At 39.1% G+C, this 19,092-nt stretch overlaps 3 protein-coding genes across 4 annotated transcripts in view; 2 read left to right on the forward strand and 1 right to left on the reverse strand.

Annotated features, from left to right (window-relative positions):
* pus10 (pseudouridine synthase 10) overlaps nt 1–4,279 on the reverse strand; it is a 9,081-nt gene extending 4,802 nt beyond the window's left edge. The window contains exons 1-4 of one of the 2 annotated variants that reach the window (XM_016284287.1): nt 4,259–4,279; nt 1,486–1,612; nt 1,187–1,408; nt 1,022–1,108 (exon numbers count right to left, since the gene is read on the reverse strand). In XM_016284287.1, coding sequence (XP_016139773.1) covers nt 1,022–1,108; nt 1,187–1,408; nt 1,486–1,611 — 435 coding nt within the window. In that variant the 5' untranslated portion in view covers nt 1,612; nt 4,259–4,279. Of the gene's footprint in view, nt 1–1,021; nt 1,109–1,186; nt 1,409–1,485; nt 1,613–3,529; nt 3,606–4,258 lie in introns of those variants that run through there. The other variant, XM_016284286.1, reaches the window with a different exon arrangement.
* LOC107594293 (T-complex protein 1 subunit delta-like) lies at nt 3,735–10,599 on the forward strand. Its single transcript, XM_016284289.1, has 10 exons — nt 3,735–4,027; nt 5,072–5,124; nt 5,249–5,338; nt 5,672–5,780; nt 6,320–6,584; nt 6,694–6,826; nt 6,926–7,065; nt 9,878–9,974; nt 10,125–10,235; nt 10,449–10,599. Exons 1-10 carry the CDS (start codon nt 3,919–3,921, stop codon nt 10,581–10,583), a joined length of 1,242 nt encoding a protein of 413 aa, XP_016139775.1. The 5' UTR covers nt 3,735–3,918; the 3' UTR covers nt 10,584–10,599.
* Nucleotides 10,600–11,789: 1,190 nt separating this feature from the next.
* LOC107594291 (protein FAM161A-like) lies at nt 11,790–19,092 on the forward strand. The gene is made up of 7 exons (XM_016284285.1): nt 11,790–12,272; nt 12,946–14,193; nt 15,107–15,274; nt 15,644–15,743; nt 15,850–16,007; nt 17,085–17,268; nt 18,814–19,092. The coding sequence occupies exons 1-7, from the start codon at nt 12,010–12,012 to the stop codon at nt 18,979–18,981; spliced, it is 2,289 nt and encodes a 762-aa protein (XP_016139771.1). The 5' UTR covers nt 11,790–12,009; the 3' UTR covers nt 18,982–19,092.

Here is a 19,092-nt window from a genome sequence, read left to right on the forward strand (position 1 = left end):
GGCCCCCAGCCACTGGCAGGTCACGTGACCTGTCAGTGGCGGCTCCTGCCAGCCAGTTGAAGATTGAACCCCTACTGCAATTGTTATTAATTACATATTTATATTTATTGTAAATATAAAATCAGCGACATAGATTCTGGGTTGCAAAATGCATGCTCACATCCGTAGACACTGTAGAGGTTTTGCTTTGTTTCACAGAACTAATCGTTGCCTGGGTTGTGTACGTATGTGTGGGGCGGAGCTATCAGAATAGGGGCAAGACCCTTTTGGGGTAGGGGCGTGTTTGTTTTGGTGATTTCAAATATTAACATTGGCTACCAGAAATCACTTACTCTGCCTTTAAAGCAGCACTATGTACCTTTTGGCGCTCTAGCGGTTAATAAACAGAACTGCACACATCCTGCGGAAGAACATTCCAACCGGAGCTACTTCTCTAAGTCTATGGCGATTCCATATGGATGGTCTATGGATGTGTTCCTCCGCAGCGGTGACGACCCGACCAGGCTACAATAGTCCAAATATAAGTACTTATTATAAATGTACCGTAGTGATTCGGAATAAGACAAAAACGCGGTTTGGAAGATGAATTCATGATGTATTCGCTCATTATATACATTTTGCAAATTTTGAACAGAAAAAGTTACATAGTGCTGCTTTAAATTACAACCTTGCGAGTGGCAAAAAGTGGAAATCAGGATTATGCAGTAATGTTTTCAGAATCATTCCTACATGTGAAAATGGGCTGAGAACTGAACAAATAGTTGTAATCTGGCTCAGAGGAAGACAGGAATCATGTCTTTATGGCAGTTCTTCTGCTGATTAAAGAATAATACAAGACCTTTTCACCTTACAAATAGTTGCTGAAAGCAAAAAATGACGAAAATCCATCATTTTTTTGTGTAAAAGTGTGATGTGATTAAGCAAAACAGGCACTATTTTTGGAACCAGCACCCTAAAATTAGTAAGAAACTATTTTTGTATTTTATTCAGCAAAATAGGGTGGCTTGCTGGCAGGACTCACCTCTCTGACGGACAGCTGAGCGGGAAGAGAAACGGTCAGCACCAGACTGTCAAACTCATACTGTTGGTTTTTCACAGCATCTGACACCTGCACATTAATAAAATCCATAAGCGACGTTCGCACAGCAGCAGAATACAGATCAGCCTTTCATTTTAATAAACGTACCTGTTTGGCGAAGGTGGGATCACAGAAGTCCTGCAAGACTCCTAAACAGACGGGACAAATGTCTGAGTCCGTCTGCGCTGCTGTAACAGAGCCCTCCGTGCTGCCCTCATCTATTCTCAAGCGTTTATTCGGCGGCTCGTCGGTTTTCTCCTCACCAGAGGCATCGTGGGGCTGAGGGCTGCTTTCCTCACTGATGAAGGCCAGAAGCTCTTTGTGTATGTCCTACAAACAGGAAAGTTCATTATTGACATATACAAGCACAGGTGAAAAGCCAGGTGATGTTCAGGATCATGGGAGACCTCATAGGATCGTCTGTAAGCAGAGCAGGTTCCCACACAGCAGAAGCGCAGAACGCATCTCACACAGCAGCCGGCGCACAGCAGCTTTCCGACGATGGGCCGGTCTTTCTCTTTGAGGGACAACATACTGATGAGAAAAAAAGAGAATAAAGGTAAAATATATCATTAAATGTTATGCAATTTGTCCTAAATAAATATCACAACATTTAAAGATAAGATGACACCATTTTTAGATTAGTTCATATAGGATGCGAAACTGAAGACACATCAACTTGTTTTTCAAATAATGCAATCTGCCAACTAAAATCTAAAAATAGTTTTTGTTTAAATCAATAAAATGTTATTTTGTATTCCCATGCATTGACATATGTATTATTAAAATTATTTTGTTTTTAATTACGAACAACTTTTTAAATGAGAATCATATTTTAAAAATTGTGTAGTTTAAAGTTATGCAACATGAAATTGCATAACTTTAACATATATCTTTGAGGGACAACATACTGATGAGAAAAAAAGAGAATAAAGGTAAAATATATCATTAAATGTTATGCAATTTGTCCTAAATAAATATCACAACATTTAAAGATAAGATGACACCATTTTTAGATTAGTTCATATAGGATGCGAAACCGAAGACACATCAACTTGTTTTTCAAATAATGCAATCTGCCAACTAAAATCTAAAAATAGTTTTTGTTTAAATCAATAAAATGTTATTTTGTATTCCCATGCATTGACATATGTATTATTAAAATGATTTTGTTTTTAATTACGAACAACTTTTTAAATGAGAATCATATTTTAAAAATTGTGTAGTTTAAAGTTATGCAACATGCAATTGCATAACTTTAACATACTATTAAATGTTATAAAAAGTCATTATGCCAATAAAATGGAATGTTTTTTATTATTATTTATTTTGCAAAGCACTCTAAATGCAATCCAAAAATGTAAACAATGCATAAAGAAGTTCTTGAAATCCCTCACTGCTCTTGACTGAATCGCATTAGTAGCCCTAATAGGTCTTCATCTAAATTTAATTTATGTAAATAAATATGTCTGCTTGAAAGAAGGATTTTGTATGCAAGTTGTTATAAAGAATGCATATTATATAACCATTGCAAGGAGGACCATGTTCTTGTTTCTTTATGAGAAGTGGTTTTATTTAATTTTGAGACGGACATGTTTTATGTCAGAGAAGACAACGTGACTAATATTCATGAACCCAGCAGCTCATTAATACTTAGTGCGTTTTATATTGTTATTGGTAGTAGATATTGTAGTAGTAGTATTACCTTATCAGTATCACCTTTTTTTTTTTAGCATTGAACGACCAACAATTTCTTAAAGGGGTCATATGATGTTGCTAAAAAGAACATTATTTGGTGTAATAAAATGTGTTTATGCGGTTTAAGGTTAAAAAAACACATTATTTTCCACATACTGTACATTATTGTTTCTCCTCTATGCCCCGCCTTTCTGAAACGCGTCGATTTTTACAAAGCTCATTGTGGGGGCGTGTTAGAACGAGCCGTTTTAGGTAGGTGTGGTTAACGCTTAACTTTTATAAAGAATATCTCTTTGGATTTGAGACTTTAGTCTTTGCAACTTTACAGATCTTCTTTATGCACCAAGAGCTTGTAACACTCCAAAGAGAAAGGACAACTTGAAATCGCATCATATGACCCGTTTAAGCACCACCACCGGTCCTTAGTTCAGTTAAAATGACAAATATGCATGCATACATGGTTACCGAGTTTTAATGATCATTTATGATGCTTTGATTAAAATGTGCATATTTGTTAATACATAAAGAAGAAGCTGAAAGCACAGAGATGGGGACGACAGTTTAAAAAGCATCATCATGAGATCAGAAAAGCACAAAATAGTTCGGATTTTTATTAAAACCTTCAAGAAAAAATCTCTATATTAACACATCAGAACAGCTGCGTGAGTTCATCACGCATTATTTATACGAGAAACACAAATGGCACGTGATTTGTTGAACGAGCTCTCTCTAAACATAGCAATGCTCGCTTACCTTCAGTCAAACCGCAGCGAGAGACAGAGAAGCTCATGTACCCTAAAGCACAGAACCTGCGTGAATTATAGATAATAAATCCTTTAGCACAACATACTCTGACATATATGTATAAGAGGGCGTCGCTGACCCACTATAACACATTTCCTTACACCGGGCATGTTTTAAGACACCCCTAACGTCATCCTCACGCGCCGCACTGTCACGCTCGCGGTCCTTTCTCTGTTACCGTCGCAACCGAAGGATTATTCTAGAAGGTTCTGCTTGGAGCATCCGAGCCGAACGTTATCTGAACCCATCCGAACCGCGCCGACGGCTTAGAGAGACCGGGCAACGTCCATCTCCGTCTGTGACTTCTGAGGAACAGCATAACGTAAATATTAGCCATCATGCCTGAAGGCGTAGCGGCTGCAAACGGGTTTAAAAACAAAAGAGGCGCGTATGTGGACCGGGACAAACCCGCCCAGATCCGCTACAGCAACATCAACGCCGGGAAAGGTGAGAGATCTGTATATTCACATTAAAAGAGTTGTTTTGTTTTATTGTATTGTTGCAGTATAGTATAGTGGAAGCACGAGTCAAGAAAAGACCGATTCCGTTATAAACATGACCGTATCTGCTCACATTTGTTTCTTTTCTGCAAATATGGCCGTGTTTACAAGCATTGGATGAGGAATGAATATGAAGCTATGACCGGTTATGTTCCTCATAATCAAAACGCGCACTCACTTGCGTACTGGTGAGGTGTGGTCTTCTTCTTTGACAACACGTGACACACAGTCATGAACACAAGAAGAAATGCATAAATAGATTCAGTATAGTCAAAATATGATTTTCGTAAAATGCAATAAAAGAGCATCACACACGTTCCATTCTTTAAGTACAGAAAGTCTTTACTCTTTCTGGAAGATTTAATACAAAATAAAATTCAGGCATTGCATGTTAAACACATCATCAATAGCTAACCTTGATTTCTGTGAATTATTTAGATTTTAGTTATAATGTGTCATATTTATGTATGTATGTCCCACATGTTATAAAATGTCATTTCATGTTGTGATATTAAATTTGTCAAACTTCTATTTATGTTTAATGAAGTGTGTGTGTGTATGTATGTGTATATATATATATGTGTATGTATGTATATATTAGGGATGCACCGATATGAAAATTTTGGCCGATACCGTTAACCGATTACTCTTTATTTTTGAAAGCCGATAACCGATATGTTGGCCGATAAATCTATATCCAAATTGTTAAATACTTTTTGAGAGCCTGATTACAAAAAAAGGTTCAAATTTTCTTATCAGGCCGATACTGATAACAGAAAAAATGAGCCGATATGGGCCGATACCGATATGGTGGCCGATATATCGTGCATCCCTAGTATATATATATATATATATATATATATATATGTGTGTATGTATGTATGTGTGTGTATATATATATATATGTGTGTGTGTATGTATGTGTATATATATATATATATATATGTGTATGTATATATATTGATGATTGATCCTGTCTTTTGTTTGATAGCTGTCGCAGATGCCATCAGAACAAGTCTGGGCCCTAAGGGCATGGATAAAATGGTTTGTTTTTACGATTCCCCGATATAAATCTTATCATATAACGTTTTATGCTTAACCTGACTTGGTTGTATGTCAGTAGATGTGTGTTTTCAGTGCACTGAGTGAAAGTATTTGTTTTCTGCAGATTCAGGATGGAAAGGGCGATGTCACCATCACTAATGATGGAGCCACAATCCTCAAACAGATGCAGGTGCTGCATCCTGCGGCCAAAATGGTAAATCACTGATTCAGGAATGTTTTTCTTCATTTGTATAATCCTGAATGTGCTGAATGAAAGTTTTTGTTTTAGTTTGTTATTGTTCAGATTACCTGAATTTGAACTTGGTTTCTCCATGGCTTGACTTGCCTGTTTCATTGCAGATGCGTTGTGGTTCTATCATCTACCCATTTGAATTGATTCACAAAATTCAATTTTAGTGGATAAGTTCTATTATTAATGCATAAAAAAACGGAAGTCTACTATGAGAGTGGTGCAGCAGATTGAGAATCAATTTAGAATTGAATTGCACATCAGAGGTCATGTCTGGCGTATTATGGGATGTTTCAGATGGTGGAGCTGTCTAAAGCTCAGGATATTGAGGCTGGTGACGGCACTACATCAGTGGTGGTGATTGCTGGAGCTCTTCTTGATGCCTGCGCTAAACTGCTACAGAAAGGTAGGCTTTAGTAACATTAAATCTTTATACAACATGTCATCATTTACTTAACCTCCACTTGTTTCAAACAGTTTGTTTCTTCTGTTAAACACAAAAGTACACCATTTGAAAAATGTTGGTAATCAAACAGTTGACGGTAGCCATTGACTCCAATAGTATTTTTTTTCCATACTATCGAAGCTAATGGCTACCGTCAACTGTGTGGTTACTCGCGTTCTTTAAATAATTTTTTGTGTTCAACAGAGGAAAGTAACTCATAGAGGTTCGAAACAACTTGAGCGTGAGTAAATGATCACAGAATTATGGGTGAACTATCCCTTTAAATTGTAATAGATTTAAATATGTCAGTACTGGTTTGCCGTGCGTTGGTTAAGCATATTCTGTAATTAAATCATTTGATACTGTACTGTGAACAGATCTTTCACAGCCATTTTCAACCATTTAGGGTGTCCTTTTACATAATTCCTCATATGTCATGGTGGTGATTTATTTATAACATCAAATTCAGCATGATCTTTCTGGTCTGTTTTTCCTGCCAGGAATCCACCCGACCATTATTTCCGAGTCTTTCCAGAAGGCCGTAGATAAAGGTGTGGAGATCCTGACGTCCATCAGTCAGCCAGTTCAGCTCAGTGACAGAGAGACCCTTCTGAACAGCGCCACCACCTCGCTCTGCTCTAAGGTGGTGTCCCAGTACTCCAGCCTGCTCGCGCCCATGAGCGTCGACGCCGTCATGAAGGTCATCGATCCTGCCACCGCCACCAGCGTTGATCTCCATAATATCCGCATCGTCAAGAAACTCGGGTGAGATGCAGGATAGAATCTAAATATTGCTCAGTCAGTTATTAGGGTGCAGAAAGTAGTAGTTTCTCTTTGCAAAAGCAAATTTATTGATGTGTTTGTGTTTTTGCAGTGGGACCATTGATGACTGTGAGCTGGTGGATGGTTTGGTGTTGACTCAGAGGGTGGTGAACACTGGAGTGTCCCGTGTGGAGAAAGCCAAAATCGGCCTCATCCAGTTCTGCCTGTCCCCTCCCAAAACTGATGTATGTGATCATGCTTAAAACTGAAATAAAATATCAGACATTGTGTTAAGATCATAGTCATTGAGTTAATGGGTCTGTGTGATGCTCTTGTTGGGACAGATGGACAATCAGATTGTGGTGTCGGACTATGCTCAGATGGACCGTGTGCTCCGTGAGGAGAGAGCTTACATCCTCAACCTGGTCAAACAGATTAAAAAGGCCGGCTGCACTGTGTTGCTCATTCAGAAATCCATCCTGAGGTACAAAAATCATCAAGACACAGTCACTGCTAAATGTAAAAATGTTAAGGGGGACATAACACACACAGAAGGCCAAAGGGACGACTCTTTCAGCCATTGCAAGAGAAGCTAGTCATTCCAAATCTGTGATTTCTCGAATATTGCAGCTTTACTTCATTCAAGTCCTGCAAAAAGGCTGGTTGTCCACGTAAGACAAATGCACGAGAGGACAGGATAACGCGGAGACTCTCTAATCTGGAGAATCGGTTCAGCACTGCAGCTGGAATTGCTTGCCAGTTCAGCGCTGAACAGGGTATGGATCTGTCTCGGCACGTTTAAGAGAAGTCGGACTGAAAGCACACTCTGCAGTGACTAAGCCTCTCATCAGCAGAGAGAATCAAAAGGCTAGACTCACCTTTGCTAAGGAGCATGTTGTGTGGACAGAGGAGAACTGGTTCAAAGTTCACTTTAGTAATTAGAGTAAGTTTAATTTATTTGAAAGTGAAAAGTGAAAGTGAAGTGACGTGTGGCCAAGTACGGTGACCCATACTCGGAATTTCTTGTTTTATAAGACTACTTCTTTCAAAAGTAAATTTAAAGATTCTTTTATAGAATTTTATGGACAAAACTTTATTTTATAATTGCTTTATTTAATTTTTGTATTTTGTATTGTGTACTACTGTATTGTTTTTCTCATGTATAATCTTTGTTTGCCATGAAATAGCCTGTAAAGCTGATGTGGCAATAAACTTCAAATCAAAAATCAAACATTTAGGGTTGGGACACTTTTAAAAAAAAATTAATTAATTAATTTTTTTAAATAATTCTTCATATGTCATAGTGATGTTTATTTATGACAACACATTCAGCATGATCGTTCCTCTCTGTTTTTCCTGCCAGGACTCCACCCGACCATCATTTCCGAGTCCTTCCAGAAGGCCGTAGATAAAGGTGTGGAGATCCTGACGTCCATCAGTCAGCCGGTGCAGCTCAGCGACAGAGAGACTCTTCTGAACAGCGCCACCACCTCGCTCTGCTCTAAGGTGGTGTCCCAATACTCCAGCCTGCTCGCACCCATGAGCGTCGACGCCGTCATGAAGGTCATCGACCCCGCCACCGCCACCAGCGTAGATCTCCGCGATATCCACATCATCAAGAAACTCGGGTGAGATGCAGGATAGAATCTAAATATTGCTCAGTCAGTTATTAGGGTGCAGAAAGTAGTAGTTTCTCTTTGCAAAAGCAAATTTATTGATGTGTTTGTGTTTTTGCAGTGGGACCATTGATGACTGTGAGCTGGTGGATGGTTTGGTGTTGACTCAGAGGGTGGTGAACACTGGAGTGTCCCGTGTGGAGAAAGCCAAAATCGGCCTCATCCAGTTCTGCCTGTCCCCTCCCAAAACTGATGTATGTGATCATGCTTAAAACTGAAATAAAATATCAGACATTGTGTTAAGATCATAGTCATTGAGTTAATGGGTCTGTGTGATGCTCTTGTTGGGACAGATGGACAATCAGATTGTGGTGTCGGACTATGCTCAGATGGACCGTGTGCTCCGTGAGGAGAGAGCTTACATCCTCAACCTGGTCAAACAGATTAAAAAGGCCGGCTGCACTGTGTTGCTCATTCAGAAATCCATCCTGAGGTACAAAAATCATCAAGACACAGTCACTGCTAAATGTAAAAATGTTAAGGGGGACATAACACACACAGAAGGCCAAAGGGACGACTCTTTCAGCCATTGCAAGAGAAGCTAGTCATTCCAAATCTGTGATTTCTCGAATATTGCAGCTTTACTTCATTCAAGTCCTGCAAAAAGGCTGGTTGTCCACGTAAGACAAATGCACGAGAGGACAGGATAACGCGGAGACTCTCTAATCTGGAGAATCGGTTCAGCACTGCAGCTGGAATTGCTTGCCAGTTCAGCGCTGAACAGGATATGGATCTGTCTCGGCACGTTTAAGAGAAGTCGGACTGAAAGCACACTCTGCAGTGACCAAGCCTCTCATCAGCAGAGAGAATCAAAAGGCTAGACTCACCTTTGCTAAGGAGCATGTTGTGTGGACAGAGGAGAACTGGTTCAAAGTTCACTTTAGTAATTAGAGTAAGTTTAATTTATTTGAAAGTGAAAAGTGAAAGTGAAGTGACGTGTGGCCAAGTACGGTGACCCATACTCGGAATTTGTGCGCTGCATTTAACCCATCCAAGTGCACACACACACAGTAGTGAACACACACAGCCCGAGTGCATAAAGAAGTCCGTGAAAGCTGGAGGAGGAAGTGTCATGGTTTGGGGGATGTTTTCTGCAGCAGGAGTTGGGCCTCTTATACAGATACATGGTGAATGCAAATGTTTATCAGAACCTCATTCAGCAACATGCAGTTCCTTCCCAATCAGCCTGCAATTTTCATGCAAGACGATGCCCCCGTCACACTGCAGAACGGATAAAGCAGTTCCTTGAAGCTATGAACACTGAAATAATGAAATGGCCGGCCCAGAGTCCTGATCTAAACCTGATTGAAAATCCTTGACTCAAAGTTAAGGCTAAGAAACCCACTTCAGTTACTAAAGAAGTCACTCAAAGCAGGGGCCTCTACACTTCAGCTACTAATTTCTGACAGCTGTAACCCTCCGAAATATTAGTTGTAATCTTCTTTCGAGCAACAGTGATTATTTGCTCTTTAATTTTAATCACTGTGTTTTCCGCAAAATAAAGGATATATATATATTACCAACTTTAATCTGTATAGTTTCCATTTATATATTAAATTAATATAAAATGTATCAGTTTCAGAGGTTCTCATGGTGTTTGTGGTTGCTCGTGTCTTTCAGAGATGCACTGAGTGATCTGGCCGTTCACTTCCTGAATAAGATGAAGATCATGGTCGTCAAAGACATTGAGAGGGAGGACATTGAATTCATCTGCAAGGTATGACCAGCAGATCCAGCAATGTCATGGGACTATTAAGTGCTTTTTTTTTTTGAGGATGCATATGCGTGTAAAGTTTGTGTCTTATATCTAATGCACATTCTGCATTGCCTGTCACAATTATCAAGTATTTTTCTTCTGTCCCATCAGACTCTTGGCACCAAACCTATTGCTCATATTGACCAGTTCACTCCAGAGATGCTGGGAACAGCAGAGCTAGCTGAAGAGGTTCACCTGGATGGATCTGGCAAACTAGTGAAGGTAACCTACCTGTTATAACCTAGATGCATCTACATGCATTTCCAAATGAACATGTTTTGTTTTTCTCATGCATACTGGGTGAGAAATATTATTTAACAATTTTTTCTTTACTTAAACATTTACTTATAGACAGATTCTCCAGACACAGTGATGCATATGTTTTTATTCTGTCCGTGCTGGAAAATGAGAGCCGTGATTGATTTGTGTTTGTAGATCACAGGGTGTGTAAATCCAGGAAAGACTGTCAGTATTGTCGTTCGTGGTTCCAACAAACTGGTGATTGAGGAGGCAGAACGATCCATCCACGATGCCCTTTGCGTCATCCGCTGTCTGGTCAAGAAGAGGTAACCAAGATTACAAGAGACTCCAGTGATTATATGGATTTCTCCATGGATAAGAATTTTTATTTAGCATAAGCTGAATGAATTGGCTGATATTTGACTATTTCCAGCATTGGCACGGTTTAGTATGTTGCGCAACAGACACGCACAGGGAGAAAAGACGGCTGGGATTAATGTCCGCAAGGTGTGCCTTTCAACAAATAGTTCTCAATAGTCCTGCCTACTGACAAAACCCCTAAAAAAAAATGAGCGTTTAACATGTCTTTTGGTCTCTCAGGGTGGGATCTCTAACATCCTGGAGGAGCTGGTAGTTCAGCCTCTGCTGGTCTCCATCAGTGCACTCACCTTCGCCACGGAAACGGTCCGCAGCATCCTCAAGATTGATGATCTTGTGAGTGATTTGCTATGTCTAATGAGTATTTAACGGACCCTGAAATTAGCACTGATGTTGTCTGTAAATGCACAAGCATTAATGGCTCATTTCTTCTGCAGGTGAACACACGATAAAGTGAATGTGATTAGTGAAGGAAGATCCAACCCCATGCTAGCACCCTGATAAGACCAAATAATCTGTCGCTGTCTGTTGCTGTTACCTGGAGTAATTTAATTAAACTTTTTTTTTGGCACGGTAACTGTTGTCTGTTGTTATTTGTCTTTGATATACAGTATGTGGTCAATGTTTTAATTTATTTACATGGTGGTTGTCCTGGTCAATGCATTACTGCATGTCAATAAGTTTAATCTTGTTAGTTAATAGTCTTATCCGATCAGAGACAGAGCTCTGCTCTAAGGCCTGAGAAAGTCTGAAGTCAAGATCTGACAATTTTCACTTGTAATCAAGTTTTGCATTTTTATGATGGAAAAAAATAATTAGTATAAAAAAAAGAATACACCAGAATGGGAGACGGGGTCAGTTTTTGCCTACTTCTGTGGTTGTGAATGTGTTTACGTCGGTATGCTAAATATAGCTAAATTAACCTCAAAAGTTACAATTATTCATAAATCTGCAAAACATGTGCAATACATATAATCATTTAGATGCATAAATGTGTGTGTAATATAGTGTTGGTTTCATGTCGAGTACGGTGAAGAACCGTGAGACAATCTCGTGTATGAATGAAGAAGAACACAATCTGCCATCTGGCCCTAAAGCTGACAGACCTGCAGATTAACAGCTTATACACAGAGAGACTCATCTTGTGTTACACACAACTACTGAACGCACACACCTCTGTTTTCCAGACCAAAAACAAAAGAGTGTGATGTATGAAAGCACTGGGCTTTCAACCAACATTCCTCGAATTGGTTATTTTTTTGGTCAATCAATGCATCAAAATCTCAAAGAATTGTACTGATTAAGTATCTTAACCTATGGATTACAGTGAAAAGTATCTAAGCAAATCAACCTGTTCTCACTGTGTGTATCTTCATAGATGGAGTATGACTCTGGACCTGAGCTGGCGACTGATGACCCTCCTGCTAAAGACAGCAATGCACTGCTGATCAAAGACTATCCGGTGACAGGCGATCACATCGATCTCAGGGAGTTCTACTTTTCAAACCAAGAGTACTACTGTAAGATAGAGCAGCTGAAGAAGGCTCATCTCCAAACCATGGCTGAACTCGAACTCATGTATCGCAAGAAGCTTGACCTCAAAGGGGTGAGCGCTGCGGACAACACTGATCGGACCAATCTGTGAGTTTATACATAACAATAGTTATTTTTCAAAACTAAAACAAAAGTTTTTAACCAACGCATTTGTTGTTGTTGTTAGCTTTTATAAACTGGAATTAATCTAGGTATGCACATGTTTTAAAAGTTTGTGAAAGATGTCTCTTATTTTCACCAAGGGTACAGATAAAAAAATACAGTAGAAACAGTAATATTGCGAAATATTATTACATATTAAATAACTCTTTTCTATTTTAATATATTTTAAAATGTAATTTATTCCTTTGATGGCAGAGCTGAATTTTCAGCATCATTACTCCAGTCTTCAGTGTCACATGATCTTCAGAAATCATGCTAATATGCTGATCTGCTGCTCAAGAAACATTTCTGATTATTATTAATGTTGAAAACATTTGTGCTACTTCATATTTTTTGTGGACGCTGTGATACATTTTTTTCTGGATTCTTTGATTAATAGAAAGTTCAAAAGAAAAGCATTTGTTTAAAATAGAAATATTTCTAACATTGTAAATATCTTTACTGTCACTTTTGATCAATGTTATGCATCCTTGCTGAATAAAAGTATTAGTTTTTCAAATAAAAATCTTACTGACCCCAAACTTATGAACAAGTGTATGGAAATGAAGTAAATGGAAATGAAAATATTATTAACTTAATTATTATTTTTGTTAAATAGTTCCCCACAAGGATGGAGTCCAGTGATAACCAGCAATCTGAAAAAAGCCCGGTCTGCTCTGGAGCTGCGGTGGACTTCAGATCTTTCTGACCTGTCTGATGAAGAGGGCAGTGCTGACAATGGCAACACCGAGAAAAGCCTTCTTATCTCACCCAAAGAGCTCATCAAGAGCATGTGGCAGGAATTCAGTGTGAATAAGCTTTCTCTGCATCAATGGCACCCGTTTTCATCCTCACTGCAGAGCTTGCCTGCTGACTGCCAGGCCGCTAGCAAACCCAAAGGTAGGATCAGGGGTCAACGGCTAAAAAGACACAAGCAAAATGTAGATGAGGGTTGGCATCCGAGAGTAACAGTCCCCAAGCCTTTCCACATGACACTTCGTGAGGCGGAACGGCGAAAGAAGGGTATAAAATCACGTTCGGAGATTGAACAAGAGAACGCGGATCTCCGACGCCAGGTGGAGGAGCTCACCGAGTGCCAGAGGAGGTTCCATGCCAGTCCGGTGCCTGCACATGTGCGCCTCCCGCTGTACGAGGAGCTGCAGGAGCGCCGACGACTTCATCGAGAGATGGAGCAGCAGCGTCTCCACACCTCACAAAGACCCTTCAGCTTCCTGGAGCGTGAACGGCTGAAGAAAGAGCAGAAGGAGGCCAAGCTCCGCGAGCAAATGCTCAAACACAACAGAGAGGAAGAAGAGAGGAGGAAATGCCCGTTCAAGGCCAAACCCGTCCCACGGGCGGTGAAGGAGGCAGCGTCGGGCGAGCAGCAGAAGGATGAGGAGCTCTACAGGGCCATCAAGATGCAGATGCGGGCAAGAGAGTTGCTTCATAGCGCATCCATGCCTCCTAGCATGCTTGCACGGCATCTCAGCGAAAAACAGGTGCAGAAAGCCGCCCAGGATGACGAGCATACACACCGGCCCAAAATCAACGCCGAACTTCCAGACTTCGACGCCAGCTACAGGACATTTCGGAAGCAGCTGGCGAAGCACAGAGAAGTACGGCCTGTGACGGCATGTGAACCCTTCCAGCTGCGCACGGCTAATATCTCCTCACACAAAGAACGCATCATGGCAGATATCGAGGCAGAGATAAAGAGCCCAAAACCGTCCCGCTGGCCGTTCATGACCCCACCTGCCCTCTCGCCCAGAACGCCCTTGTCATCCCTTTGCTCCTCTCTGTCCGGAAGCCAGGAATGCTTGTCTGCTAAAATCACAGATGCAGCCAAGAAACGCCAAGAAGCTGTGAGGTAACTGTGATGCCCAACTTTAAATATTCACCCCGCTAGAACTTTCCAAGTGAAGTCCTGTGTCTCCGGCTTTTTGGAATTCCAAAGCAGGAATGGGAATTTCCCTGCCACTGTGTCTCCTATTAATAACCCCATCAACAGTGAAAGACTTTACTGGGTATGTTGTCGATGCTCCTGAATCCTCTTGCTGCCTTCAAGTCCTCGTGGGTGGTTCATACTTATGAGTTCATCAATGAATTCAAGATATTTCAGTCAAAATGAAGTGGAAGTGTTAAGTAAATTCATATGTATTTCTCCTTATCACTACCTGACAAAGAATGTTTTTAACTCTAGTACAAAGGCTGAATTAAAAATAGTATATTACACTCTTAAATATACTCGAAAATTTGGCACTCAAAAAAAAAACCCACTAGAAATTATAATATTATGGTGGCACTAATGTGTATTCATATTGAAAAATGTGATCGTTGTGGCATGACTTGAAGGCAGCATCTGTCCATTGTGCCCAAACCCTGTCCCTACTGGCTCACCTACATCAATGAATTCAAGATATTTCAGTCAAAATGAAGTGGAAGTGTTAAGTAAATTCATATGTATTTCTCCTTATCACTACCTGACAAAGAATGTTTTTAACTCTAGTACAAAGGCTGAATTAAAAATAGTATATTACACTCTTAAATATACTCGAAAATTTGGCACTCAAAAAAAAAACCCACTAGAAATTATAATATTATGGTGGCACTAATGTGTATTCATATTGAAAAATGTGATCGTTGTGACATGACTTGAAGGCAGCATCTGTCCATTGTGCCCAAACCCTGTCCCTACTGGCTCACCTACCGTAGCGTCATCCCATTAGTGGAGTCCCTCCTTCATAAGTTCAGTTCTAACAGCTCTTTACCCCTATGAGTAGAAAAGTTCTTGAGCAGAGAAAGCGGGCAGAAGAAGAGGAGGAGAAATGGAAGGAGAAGCAAAAACAGAGAGAGAAGAGACTACAAAAAGTGGTCACAAAGCGAGCCCAGGCGAATGACCCACATGTGGCCCTGGCCCAGACATGCCAGTCCAAACTAAAAGATTTCAGGTAAAGCAATTGAGCCTCTGCTCTTGAATTTCTCAAACTACACTCTTAGAAATAAAGGTTCTTTTTTGGAATTGATGGTTCAATGAATTTTTCCATGGATATGCATAGAAACTTTCCATTCCACAAAAGGTTCTTAGACTATTAAAATGTTCTTTACGTTAATAAAAAAAATAACACTTTATTCATGTTTAGTTTCTAGGGCGTTGCTAGGTTTTTAAGGTGTTTCTAAATGGCTCTTCTTTTGCATTCCTATGAAAACTCCCTTTTGGAACCTTTATTTTTAGAAGTTTTTGTAAACATTGGAGACATTTTCATATTCAGATGCAGATTTCTTGCATATATCTCATATATATGTGCACATGGGAACAGGAAACAAGATCTTCAGAGACAAAGAGAGTACCAGGAGGGGATGAGAGAAATCCAGGAAAGAGTGAAGGGAAGACCTCTGTTACTGGAACAGGTAGCACAGGTGAGTTTTGATTTATTTTCATTTTGTAATATTATTTTTACAATATTAATATTACTCTACTAGAAATGTTCATGGTGATGATAGTGCAAAGCTCTCTCTTTCTTAGATGAATGCTAAGAGAGCAGCAGAAAAGCTCTACTCTGCCACCTTGCATGGATGTGGTCTGAGTGAATCCTTTATCAGCAGTAAAGCTCCTAAAGGCTTGAAACACAGACATACTCCAAGCCCCGCCCACTCCGGCAGCCAAACTCCACCCACATACAGGTATAAGAGCCAACATACATTTTGTTCTGATACATTTTAAAGACATTTTAGAAGTGTATTCAAAAATAAGTAACGAACACGCACACTATCAATATTTGCTCATTCTTAAACTTTATTAAACGCAACGTTTCGGTCCACTGACCTTCATCAGGCAAATGTATAGAATTAAAAACAACACATAATTATATATTTTCACAATCAATGAGTATAATTGACAATCACATGTGGACTAATTACAATTGTCATTCAGATTCAGATTTTATTGAAAATTCTGGGATTATGAAAAATACATTTTTGGATAGAGGATATCCCTCGAAATGGGTTGATGATGCTTCTGACACCGCGCTTCAAAAAACACATACAGAGTTGTTAAATAAAAGGACAAAACGTACAAATTTGTATTTTTTATTTTTTTTTATTACTACTTATTCGTCTACATCTTACCAGATTAGAAATATTTTTAAGAAACATTGGCATTTGCTGTCTTCGGATCCTGAGTTGAATCACCTTTTTTCAGCATCCACCGATGATTGTATATAAACGTTCCAGAAATTTGAGGAACGCTCCTCCTAGATCCCAAACCTTATTGAGTCCTATACAGAAGGTATATATATATATATATATATATATATATACTGTATATATATATATATACATTGTGCACAGTGTAACAATACATTTAAAACGTCTGTTCTATATAAAAAATATAAAATTAACTCTGTGATCACGTGTGCTTCAACCCATGTTGTATACCTTATTTGATGTCCATGTGGACTTTGCTATGTGGGAAAAACATCTCGACAATTAAAACAAAGGATCACTGAACACAAGAGCTCTATTAGGAGAAAGGATAAGTCAGGCAAGTATTGATAGTGTGCGGGTTCGTTACTTATTTTTGATTCAACATTTTTCTTTTTGTTTTTGTTCCCATGCACCTATCCTCGAGTTTATGTTGATTGAGAAGTGTATTCAAAGAAACACTTCACCCAAAAATGAAAATACTGCTAATTTTGCACATCTAAAACCCTATTTCTTTTTCTCAGCATCTCAGAATTGTTTTCATTCATTCTTTTATAGTAAAAACAGAAATGAAGACCATGAGGAATTTCCAGACTTGCAGGATTCCCTTCTCGATGACTATGCAGATGATTATGAGGAGTATGACCATCACATGGAGGCAAGACACATGGACCGAGATGAGGATGACAGACACAATGAATGTCATGACACTGATGAGGAAAAGGCCAATGATGAAGGACACCCATATCATGGCGAACTGAATTTTGATGATGATGATGATGATGAACAGGATGACCGTTATAAAGTTGATGACGTCAGCAGTAAGCACAGCCAGAGCAGCAGAGGTAGTAAAAGTAACAACAGTCACCATAGCGACAGGAGCAGAACAGGTAGTGTTAATTAGTTAAGTGACAGAAAATTGGAAAGATCTGAAAAGTGAAGAGAGGATTGGTGTTTTCCAAACATACAATGGAGATCAAAATTAGAGGACAACCTACAATTTCCTAAATTTCAAGGTCACGGCTTAGTCCTATATGAAGTTATCCTAACAGGAGTAGAAGGGCAGTTTTTTAAGCATCTTTCATAAATTAATTGTATTCTGAAGCTATTAGGAGAAAGGATAAGTCAGATCCAGTTGCTGCACATTTCATTTCTTTTAATCATGATGTGTCTGCTCTACGTTTCTTGGGAATTGAAAAGGTGTCTGTTCCACAAAGAGGAGGCGATATCGAGACCCTCTTATTAAGACGAGAAATGTTCTGGATTGTAACTTTGCAAACTTTATCACCCTTAGGGTTAAATGATGAGGCATTATTTAATATAATGTTGTAAAGTGTGTTTGCTGTATATCTAAGTAACAGTGTGATTAAAAACAAGGGGATGATATTAAAACCTTGTTAAGATGTGTGGTTTCTGATAAACTATTTTGACTTTATACACACACTTAAATGAGATATTTGAAAAAGAACTCTGATCAAAATTAGAGAAGACTTACAGATACCTCCCAAGTTATTGGTGTTAATCTGCTAATTTCCTTAATTATGTGACAAACCCTATTTAACTGGCAGCATTCCTCTTAGGGGATGATATTAAAACCTTGTTAAGATGTGTGGTTTCTGATAAACTATTTTGACTTTATACACACAATTATTTTTGTATGTGAATAATGATATATTTTTCATTGGGGATGTTGTAAAGTGTCTTCTATTGTGTACTTGAGCCATTGGTATCTATTACGTATGTGTTTGTAATTAGTCCACATGTGATTGTCAATTATACTCATTGATTGTGAAGGTATTTAATTATGTCTTGTTTTTAATTCTATACATTTGCCTGATGAAGGTCAGTGGACCGAAAGGTTGCGTTTAATAAAGTTTAAGAATGAGCAAGTATTGATAGTGTGCGGGTTCGTTACTTATTTTTGATTCAACATTTTTCTTTTTGTTTTTGTTCCCATGCACCTATCCTCGAGTTTATGTTGATTGAGAAGTGTATTCAAAGAAACACTTCACCCAAAAATGAAAATACTGCTAATTTTGCACATCTAAAACCCTATTTCTTTTTCTCAGCATCTCAGAATTGTTTTCATTCATTCTTTTATAGTAAAAACAGAAATGAAGACCATGAGGAATTTCCAGACTTGCAGGATTCCCTTCTCGATGACTATGCAGATGATTATGAGGAGTATGACCATCACATGGAGGCAAGACACATGGACCGAGATGAGGATGACAGACACAATGAATGTCATGACACTGATGAGGAAAAGGCCAATGATGAAGGACACCCATATCATGGCGAACTGAATTTTGATGATGATGATGATGATGATGATGAACAGGATGACCGTTATAAAGTTGATGACGTCAGCAGTAAGCACAGCCAGAGCAGCAGAGGTAGTAAAAGTAACAACAGTCACCATAGCGACAGGAGCAGAACAGGTAGTGTTAATTAGTTAAGTGACAGAAAATTGGAAAGATCTGAAAAGTGAAGAGAGGATTGGTGTTTTCCAAACATACAATGGAGATCAAAATTAGAGGACAACCTACAATTTCCTAAATTTCAA

The sequence above is a fragment of the Sinocyclocheilus grahami genome, unplaced genomic scaffold (assembly GCF_001515645.1).
Source record: "Sinocyclocheilus grahami isolate Dianchi unplaced genomic scaffold, SAMN03320097.WGS_v1.1 scaffold181.1, whole genome shotgun sequence".
Classification (NCBI taxonomy): domain Eukaryota; kingdom Metazoa; phylum Chordata; class Actinopteri; order Cypriniformes; family Cyprinidae; genus Sinocyclocheilus; species Sinocyclocheilus grahami.